A 10,576-nucleotide genomic window follows, 5' to 3' on the forward strand; every position below is an offset into this window, starting at 1 on the left:
TCCATGTAAGACACCTCATTTTTTTCCACATTTGGTGAAGCTCTCACATCAGACATCCCCTCTCCTAATGACTGTCGGTCAAAGAAGCAAATATTAACAGGACTCAACAGGAACAGTCTGTGCCGTCAGATGTTAACATCAACTTACATTATGTGAGCTTGTAATTTTGAAATGAATCCAGCAACCAAAAGCATACTCTGGCAATGAATTACCTTCAACGTCATGCCTTTGAGCATGAAAGCTCTGGGACTCTTGCATCATCAAGTGTCTCTATTATTAATTAATAAAGACACCCAATTTACTAAATGGACTTCATTGAGGTTTTTCACTAATCTGAGGAGACTGGAGCTTGAGGCAAAGTTCACACCAATAAAGACACAGAGATATGATATCTTTTGGAGAAGCACTTACATGTATACTTATGTACACACACAGACTGCTGTGTGTGTACATACAGTCTTTATAGAGAAGATGAGAGAGACTGGAGAAATGTCTGCAATGCAACAGAGAACAGAGCAGTTATTATTCTCAGTGTGGATGTCATGTGGATTTTATCATTTCCAAAATTAGCTGTATAAAGAGAGACTACCTCAATATAAGCATGGATGAGAATGCTGATCTGAAGGTCACCTACTGTATGCTTTCAGTGGTGGGCAGCAGCATGATGTGGTTTTATTACTATTCAGCACAAGTTGGAGACTGATAAGAAGCTTCTGAAGAACACAAAATGCAAACTGTAGGTTTTTAAAAGCTGGCTGTACAGATTCAGAAAAACAGAGAAGTGTGCTGTCAGCAGAGGGATGTCCAATAGTTATATACAAGACACTGGTAATTGTGCATTAAGCAGCAAAATACATCAAGCTTGAAGAAGTTTCCAATGAAATGAAATGAAACACAGGCTTAAGGGGCACAGTGACTAACAAAAGTCTCAGAATGAAATCATGAGCTTTATTAAAACACCTTTGCACATTTGTGATTATCCTGCCCACTCACTGCAAAATATACACATTTAGGAATTTCAGAGTGTGCAGGATGATGTAGACCGAAAGGTCATATTTTAATGTATATTACATTCAATAGCTGAGAGCTCACAGCTCCCTCTGAAGCCTTCTTTCCACATTTGTGCCTGGAGCCAAAGGTTAACCAAACCAAAAAATTAAGGGGCTCATCTATGTTTTTCCTCATCCAGTAAAGGAATGTTTGTGCAAGATTTCACGTTACTAAGATACTTTAAGCTGAAATTACATGTTCGCAGTAAATCATAGATTTGAAGCAAAAAGAAATGTTCTAACCGGACATAATGCCTGTTAAAGGTTTTAACCAAAAACTGCTTCAAGACTTTCATTTGATTTAAACGCCGACTCCTTTGAGCTATAACTTTAAAACAGCTGAAGCTGTTGGTATCATCTCATCCATTAATGTGCTTCTTTCTTGTGCTGCATTAACGTATGAACTCTGTTTGAAATGTGGTAATAACCATGGCAAAAATTTGCTGTTGTTCTTTAAGTGTGACGAGTAACTCAAAGCACAGCTAAAGTATTGTAAAAACCTCTGACAGGCATCATCATTAACATGGCTCTATGTTTTTTAATGAGCTTTTTCTTCACAAGAAGCACTTTCTTGGCTCCCCACCCCCCTACCCCCCAAATTTCTCTTAAGTTGCTGTATATTTTCCACACAGACACAGAGATTGACTTGTTGTGATGGCAGATCTGTTTTAAAATGAAGAGGACAGCAATTTGCCTCCCACTGTGACAAACCTGGTAATTCAGAAATGTGCAAATTGCATGGATCATAGCCAAGGCGTCACTGTCAGTCATGCGAGATGGTCACATGTCCTTGAGAACAAACTGTGCGAATGCAGAAAATATTTAGAAAATAAATGGCAACCTAGTAATTTGATTTAGTCTCGGTCTGTCTCTCTGTCAACATATATTTATGTATGTATATATAATCACAGGCTACTTTATTAAGTATGCCTAATCAATTGCTTCAACACAAATATCAAGTAGCGAATATCTAATCACATGGTGGCAAATCATAGCACTTCAGCATGTATATATGATGTCAGAATGAGTAAGAAAAACGATTTAGGTGACTTTAATTGGAGTGTCAAATTCTGCTGTCACGTTTGGATGGTAGGGTCAGAACTGAATGTCAAAGGCATGAAAGCATGGATCGATCCCACCGTGCATCCATGGGCTTTTCTTGGTACACCAGTTAAACATCATTTAAACACCACAGCCTACCTGAGTATTGCTGCAGATCATGTCCATCCCTGTATGACCACAGTGCACCCATCCATCTTCTAATGGCCGCTTCCAGCAGGTTAACACAGCAGCAACCAGATTGCAAATCCAGTAGAGCACCTGAGTGATGTGTTGGAATGGAAGATGGTCACAGTTTTTAAGGGTTAGCTAAAACAGAAAAATGATTGAAGTAAAGGGCCTAAAGTCATGGATACACACAAATTATTTAAAAAGCTTTCTAAAAAGTACAATTAAGTACACTGAGTTCAATGAGTTGTGTTGTTTTTTTAGCTTCCTATGTTGTTTGACTCTTTTAAGCTCAGTTTTCCCGTTTCCATAGCTCCCAAATCCAGTATATATATATTCCACTGACACAGGCTGCAGGCTGTGCCGGCTACGTGGCATGATCCAAGCATCAGGATCATGTAGCAGTGCTGCTGGCATGCTGGCCCTGATGGCTCTGTCTCCACAGCAGAAGCAGATTACTTTATTAGTAGCTCTCTGTATGAGACCTGCCTGTCCTAATGGCTTACATCTCCTCTGTGCTGTTTCAGAGCAGAAAATATGCCTGTGCAACAAAAGCAAGCATTTTTAATCATCTAAAAGATGTGTATTTAACATATGAAACCACCCTTTTTACCATCACTCTGGTTGGTAAGATTTAAAATCTCCATTCAGAGTTGGCTGAAGGAATTTGGTTCTGGGTTTTTTTTTCTCTCTCCAGCAGCAGATTTCACATCCAGTATAAAACAGCTGACTGGGTGCAGACTTTTGACACCACAGACTCACGGGAGGTTCACAAACATTATCAAATGAGCTGCAACTGTTGCTGTTTGGATGTTGCATTGCGTCACTGAGGTGAAATGAGTCATGTTCTGTCATCCTGCAAATATTGCTCACACATTAGTCAATACACTGACACAACAGAGTAGAAATATTTTTTATTTGCAGTCAATTTTCTGCAGGAAAAGCTGTTCCTGGGGAGAGAAAGCTTGAAAAGAAAACACAGGAGACTCATTCCCTTAGTAGTGGAGGATGATTTTATCTACTAGTTCCAGAGTATATTTGGGAAGTACCAGGAAAACCAGGAGTGCCTCAAGCTCTAAAGTCTCTTAAGGTTTACCTCTGTGAGTGCCCCACTTACACTACCTTTCACATTCACACCTTCCCATTTATTTTATTTTAAAATAAAATAAATTCCAAAACTGTGAGGAAAGAAGCTCTAAATGGTACCTTGCAGTTATACTGTCATACTTCTCACCTTTCATAATTACAGGACCCCTATTGGTTGGATGGGTGGCAGCACAGGAGCCAATCCTGGAGCGGGCAAACTGTATCACATGCCTTTTTGTTTTTAATGATCGAGAGAGCGCCTTTAAAATGTTTTCGTGTGTGTCCGGCCCGTACAGAGAGCAAAGAGGTAGAAGGTTTAGACAGCTCAGATAACCAGTGTGCAGAGAGCCCCCTCCCCTTTCCCAAGACAGCTGCTGGACCAAGAGGCCACAACTTCAACACCTTTTGCAGGTAAGGGCCAATAATAACCCCTGGAGTTCATAATTCTGGAGTGGTCGCTTGTAGTCTCATCTGCCTTGTCTTTGTTAGAAAAGTGAGGTTGTCCAACTTTTAGAAGCCATCTGTCTTTTTGAGAACAACAGATGTAATTAAGCAGCTCTCCACGCATCGATCCAAGAGAACATCTCAAGCTTTTGGCTGTTTGAATTGTCGAGTTCATTTGCTTTATTTGATATTCTGATATTCAGAAGTGACATCTTATTTCTCTCGTTAATCTCTGAAAAGCTCTATTACAGCATGTCCTCAATCCTCTCCATTGTCTTGGCATCAGAAAGTTAAATAAAAGCGCTCTCTTTGTTCCAAGTGCATTGTCTTCTCAAGGATTTCCATATCTATCAGTTACATGAAAAATTGCCTTAAAAAAGACAAAAAAACCTCCCAAAAATAATAAAATTCTTATAAGACTCTTGTCGTATTGAAATAATAGACTATGTCTCCAGAAGTTCAGCCTGCAAACACTCTGAATATTGTTAACTGCCTTTTCCCCCAGGAAGCACAAAGAAACAACAGAAAATGGCACGTGTTGGGCGACCGTCGCTTTCCCTGATCCGCACAGGATTCCTGTTAGCAGCTGTTTTATTACCAGGTGAGAGTTTTCATAAATTGCATCTATGATATTAGGAAATATTTCACTGAGAATTTAATGAGTCGAGGAACCATTTACATCAGTTTTTGTTTTTTTGTTTTTTTAATTTTGAGATTTCAGATACAACATTTTTCAATTAGACCAGTGAAGGTGAACTAGATGCCCTTTAAACTCCTAAAGCTTGATGTCATCTACTTTATTACATACTGAACGTCTGACAAATATAGTTCCTGTGCTCACAGAGATCACACAACTAAAAGACCTCTTTTAACATCAGCATATCTTTAACTATTTATCACACCGACAGTCTATTGATGTATATAACGATACTTTTACTTTTGATACTGTAAGTATGTTTTGGTTTAAATAAATTACATTTTCCGATTTCCTCTGTGTCTTTACTTCAATTAAAGACCTGAGTACTGATTTTTTTTCTCCTTATTTTTGGTTTAAGCAAAAATACTTTAGAAGCATTTTGACCTGGTAGTATAGTCCAACCCCGGGCACGTTAATCTCTGCCACAGAGTCATAAGAACACCATTACCCTTCTCTCTTTAGCAGTAAAATGGCTTGTCATGATGATGCCCTTTAGTACTACAAAACCTTTCTGCAGTCATAAAAAACACATCTATCACTGCCTCCCCTTTGGAAGATTTTCCACATTAATGAAAGTTTAAGGGATAATCAGCTGACTTGGCTGTTTTCTTGTAGTTGTAAACCTCAGCAGGAGCAGAAGAGACCCGGAGACGTCCTTCCCCTCCCACCAGACATTTTTACAGTGTATCTGTAATTAGTTTGTGTGAGGCCTGACTTTGTAGTTTTACAGGTAAACTTTAAGAAGGCCCCCAGTACCTGCATTAATTTCACTGGGCTGGTTCAAAGCTATACGATATACAAGTTAGGGGCTGGGTGGGGGCTTGGTGTTGAGGGGGGAATTTAATCTGCAGGATGTTGCCTGGCGCTCCAGCACCTGCCGTGTTTCACCCGGGGGCTTATTAGTGGGTCAGCATTTTCCCTGATGTTGTGGTAAAGCGGAACATCTGTTCCTAATCAGTGAACGTCTCTGCTGCTGCTAATGTGGCTGCTGCTTGTGTTTTACAGATTTTCTGGGGGCCGTTCCAGTGGAGCAGCACAAGCAGGAGGAAGGTGAGGACGTATGATGTGGCAACGTGGGGCAAAACAACCTCAACAACCTAAAAACCAACTGCAGAAACCTTAAACGCTGCTATTTATAGGGAGATAAATGCTCCACGTAGCTACCTTTTCTTTCCATTCTGCCAATTAGCACCAAATAACTTACATGTTGGTTCACAGTAAAACACAAAGTCTGAGGAGATCTAGTTTGGAGCTAAAACAATTAGTCAACAGAAACAGGATTGTGATAATGGATTAAAGTAAGAAGCTAAAGTGCTCTATGAGAACTACGTCAGTCATACACGATAATTAACAGTCCAAGAGATTAAGAGATTAATCTACTTATAATAGAAATAGTTGGGCCAATTAAAATTATGCCATTTTTTTGTTGATAAAAATTTCTCCTTTGAGATAAAGTTTGATGAACCTGATTTAACAACAATATGATGCAATTCACACATTGAAATTAAATATAAAAGAGCTTCTAGGCTATCTTATGGAGGTGCAGCCAGTCACAGCAGCAGCCTTCTATAGGGATGCATTTCTGGTGGCTGTAAAAGCCAGCCCATGCTTTCCCAGATTAAAGCTTCGGTGTGAAGTTCGAGCAGTAGAAAATGTTTGGTTTGCTTTAAACTTAACACAGCTTTTATATATATTACGATAAAAATGTTTCACCTGGTCTGTACCAGTTGAAAGGGACCTGCTCACTGTTAGTTGTGTGATGGCCTATATAGTAGTATATATAATTACGTTCTATAGGGACATAATTAAAGTTAGTGAAGGTCCTTCTACCGGTAATATATTGTGCCCTGTTGGGGCATTGGCATCTCTGTGGGTCTCCTGTGCTGTCTGGCACCGGGACACTGAGTGCATTCTTTGGACAGCACCTTAATCCAAAGACAGACGTTTATAACGATGGTTTCAGAAATAATAACTGTGTTTAGTGTATTTTAAACTTTTGGAGCTTTTAAACACAATCACTGTCACTGTGTTGTTCTTGAAATGACTATTTAAAAGAAAGTGTGAAAAAGCTCTGCCCACTCTCTGCACAATAGATTCACAGCTCAAGCTCTCCTTCACCTACAGCTGAGGGGAGCAGGGTGATCTCTCTTTGTCACCCATCTATGGACTCTGCCTCTTAACTATAACATACTGCATCCTTTGCTGCCAACAGGATTTACCGTTCCAATTATAGATGCAGTTTAATGAAGGTCAACAGTTAGTTCATCAGACTTTTGTGCACTGTGTCCTCTGCAAGTACAGATTTGGCATTTTTATTTTACATTAAACATTCCTGTTAATGAGTTCTACTGTCCTGTAATTGGTTTATAACATCTCCACTGGACCTAAAGTCTCTAATTCAGCCTACTTAACAAACAAAACTGTGGCTAATGTTTTGATCTTCTGCACCAACCTATGCATATGTATGTGTGTATATATATATATATATATATATATATATATATATATATATATATAGATGTATATCTATCTACACACACACACACACACACACACACACACACACACACACACACACACACATACATATATATATATATATATATATATATATATATATATACATACACACATATATACATACTATACATATATAGATATATATATCTATATATGTATGCCTATGTGTGTGTGTGTGTGTGTTAATAATTTCTAAAAAAATAAATAAATCAAAAAAGATCATGGAACCTTTCTTCATAACAAGCAGTAAATGATATATATAGTTTAACTACAGTCCTGTATGTTTTCTCTTCTTCCTTCCCTTCAGTGGCCGCCGTGTCTGATGATGTGAAAGCCGAGGCAATGACCAGCCTAAAAAAGCTGGTTCGTGACAGAAGGAACGTCCCCGTCGTGGCTGTGCCCCAGTTCAAACGCGTGCCTGACTTCTGGGGATGGTACAAATACTTCATGGACAGCCACAACCAGGAGGGAGTGAGTGGAGCTTGTTTCACATTAATTATTCAGATTCTCCCAGTCACGATTATGAAACTGTGCTTGTTTTTCCTTTAAAAATTGAGGCAACAATTTGCATCACTACTCTGCACTTTGAGGAGAGCTTTTCTCTCCTTTTTAAAATTAAATATGCCACGTTTAATGCAGGAAACAGAAAGGTTCAACCACCTTTTTAGTTTTAACAGATTCCTTATTTATGCAGTTCAGAGAACTAAATTTGCCCAGATATTTTTATAGAACAATTTTTAATAAGCTATTAACCTCTTAATGTGTTCAGTGTGTAGTATCTGTGAAAGCTCCGTGGTTTACACAAAAGTGAAAAAGTAACTGTTTTTCTCAACAGAGGATTTCTGCAAATTTATCTTTGGGGTTCCTCTTTGTTTTACTTTTACTCTCTATGGCCTCTGTATCATTTGATTTGATTTTTGGATTTGAGGAGGTTAACTTGTTTTTCCCCTTTCCAAACATCTTCAGGTTGAGGACCTTGATCGTCTGTATGTGGCCTACCTGCAGAACAAGCACAGGTCAGAGGAGGGACCGACTTTTAACCACTACCTCAACCACCTCAGCGAAATCTACAAGACCTGTGCCGAGTCTGAAGATCCGGAGTGCATCGCCGAGTTAACTAGCAAACCAAAGGCGGCCGTGGCGATGCCTGCCCCCATCAAGTCTGCTGATGTCAGGCTATGCAACCCCTATACTGACCCCTACTGCATGTTCCCTGTTACCAGCAAATCTGCAGCCCCTGAGCCACCTTCAGCTCCAGCCAAAGTGCCAGCGCCTATCTATACCCCGGTGCCAATGAAGAGCCAAACTGGTTTCTACTACTACGCTCCTGTCCTGGAGCCCTTCCTGGGTGCTGAGCAGAGGGCTGAATTGCTCAGAATCTGCCAACCTGAAGATGTAGAGTGTCTGCAGTACCACCTGAGAGCAGCCTATGGGTACCGTCCAGCCCAAGGTCCAGCTCCATCTTATGCTGCCCTCAAATGCAACCCAAAGGATCCCCACTGCATGGCTTCCCTGGTCCAGAAATATCCTACTGGCTTCTACCACTTGATGCAACCCAGCTGTGACCCAGCTGTTGATCCTCTGTGTGCAACCAACGCTCCCGCTCCTCTGGCTGCTAAAGAGCAACACTGCAACCCCCTGTTTGATGCAAGCTGCAACCCCCTGACTGCTACCAGGCTGGCCAGCCTGACCAAGCCTGTGGTGAAGTACGCCCCCATGAATCAGCCTGCACATCCTGCTGCTCCTCTGTCCTGCGACCCTCGCTACGACCCATACTGCATACTGGCAGCTGCTGCTGCTCTGCGCAAGCTGCCTCCACAGCTACCAGAGCACCAGGTCTGAATCTGAAGTCCTGTAAACAGGCTTGAATTTTTCTGTCATTTCATCTAATCTAGTGTAATCCTTCTGACTGAATAATTCTTTAATTCATCTTTTCTTTAACATTTGGTCTGTTTAATAATGTAGTAAAATGATATTGATGTTGAATAATGCTTTCACGGTCTGCTTTGCATCTGTTTTGATCCAAAAACATATGAATCAATCAATCAATCAATCAATCAATCAATCAACCAGGTACGCTACAAACTTGGTGTCCGTGGCAAGACCAAGGAGGGCTACGACTGCTATGTGCATTATGACAGAGACTGCATCCCAGTCGAGAGTAGTCGTGAGGCTAAGGCTGACGTCATGGCTCCAGCCAAGCTCTTCTGCCATCCATTTGACCCCAACTGTCACAAGTTTGCTCCACCCTCTGGTGCCAAGGCCATGAAATCAAGTGAGGATGGCATAATCCTGCCTGATCCAGACTGCGATCCTGAATACGACTACAACTGCCGCCTGCGTCGTGCTAAGCCCGCCGCCGCAGCCTCCGCTGCAGATGAGCCGGCCAAGGAGGCTGCCGGTCCACAGCTTGCTGTTCCACGCTTCGAAGATTTCCTCAGGGGCGTCATGAACCAGTACAAATAGATTTTAAAATAAATCAGTCTCAGAACCAACACCTGCTGGGCAATGCAGCTCACTCTGCAGTCTCTAATTTTCTTCGACCATAACCTCCAACAGAAGCCTTAAGGCTTTACCAAGCTTCAGATCAATCATAAAACAATGCAGCTTTTAAATAATCCATCTCACTCTCTCAAACAAGGTGAAGGCTTCCTAGTTTTAGTCTGGTCTTATAAAGCAGGAACAAGAAAAGAGTGCCATGCCACGTATAGCACCGTGTGTTATGTTTGTATGTTTGTCGAAAAGAGGCGTTTGTATAGATGTGTGGTAGAGTTAGGTTACTTTGAATTTAAATTAGTGGGCAGGATTTTCTCTCTGTTGTACATTCTCTTTTACTTGAGTGTATTTAAAGTTAGTTTCAGTGGTTTTCTGTAACTTTGATCCTCACAGAGCTTCATTTGTTTAGATTTTGTAAAGTTCTAAATAAAGAAAAAAAATCACTTGAATTTAATTTCTAGATAATTGTTGTTTACACTGCGGTCACAGACACATCTGCTTGGCAGCTAAACATAGAAAAAGAGAAGAATCAAAACACAGAGTCAATCTATTCCAAATACTGTGATGCTTACTCTGTGATTATACACATCATTTCCATGCATCAGTCCCCAGCTGTTGCAGTGAACATGCAGGGGTGTATTGTGCCAGCTGGCAAACAGTGTTAGGCTTTCACCGGTTTGTGCCCATTATAGAAACAGCTTATTGCTGCAACATGTGCAACAATAAGCTGTTTATTTCCAAATACAATTACCATAAATAGATATTATAAATATAAATATATATTTTGAAAGGTAGTAAGCAACCCTGCAAGACCCCTGATGAATGTTTTTGAGGTTAAAGGCAGTGATTTTCTGTTCATTTTGCTTCTATTGTCAGAGAAACACGAATGCAGACAGGAAATGATGAGGCTAATCATGGCAAACACTATGGGTGTCACTTCCTGTGACACCCATAGTATAGAAACTAGCTGCACCTGAGCTAGCTGTCATGGATGGAGTTAATGGATCTAACTGCCAACATTGTTTCTTAGTTTGGGCAAATAGAATATCTATAATAT

General features: G+C 40.5%; 1 protein-coding gene across 1 annotated transcript; it reads left to right on the top strand.

Annotated features, from left to right (window-relative positions):
• The first annotated feature begins 3,658 nt into the window (after nt 1-3,658).
• Nucleotides 3,659-9,926, top strand: and2 (actinodin2). The gene is made up of 6 exons (XM_086272261.1): nt 3,659-3,773; nt 4,312-4,407; nt 5,509-5,553; nt 7,331-7,494; nt 7,990-8,859; nt 9,097-9,926. The coding sequence occupies exons 2-6, from the start codon at nt 4,335-4,337 to the stop codon at nt 9,487-9,489; spliced, it is 1,545 nt and encodes a 514-aa protein (XP_086128387.1). The 5' UTR covers nt 3,659-3,773; nt 4,312-4,334; the 3' UTR covers nt 9,490-9,926.
• Nucleotides 9,927-10,576: the final 650 nt, after the last annotated feature.

This window comes from Aulonocara sp. 'chitande type north' Nkhata Bay, linkage group LG18 (genome assembly GCF_057382095.1).
Source record: "Aulonocara sp. 'chitande type north' Nkhata Bay isolate Kocher_YH1m ecotype deep benthic linkage group LG18, A_spYH_male_GT1.1, whole genome shotgun sequence".
Classification (NCBI taxonomy): domain Eukaryota; kingdom Metazoa; phylum Chordata; class Actinopteri; order Cichliformes; family Cichlidae; genus Aulonocara; species Aulonocara sp. 'chitande type north' Nkhata Bay.

Bases quoted from the DNA above. Each gene is read 5' to 3' on its own strand.
- and2 (XM_086272261.1), top strand. From the start codon at position 4,335: ATGGCACGTGTTGGGCGACCGTCGCTTTCCCTGATCCGCACAGGATTC. The intron at 7,495-7,989 runs GTGAGTGGAGCT...AAACATCTTCAG, and splicing joins ACAGCCACAACCAGGAGGGA to GTTGAGGACCTTGATCGTCT. The intron at 8,860-9,096 runs GTCTGAATCTGA...TCAATCAACCAG, and splicing joins CACAGCTACCAGAGCACCAG to GTACGCTACAAACTTGGTGT.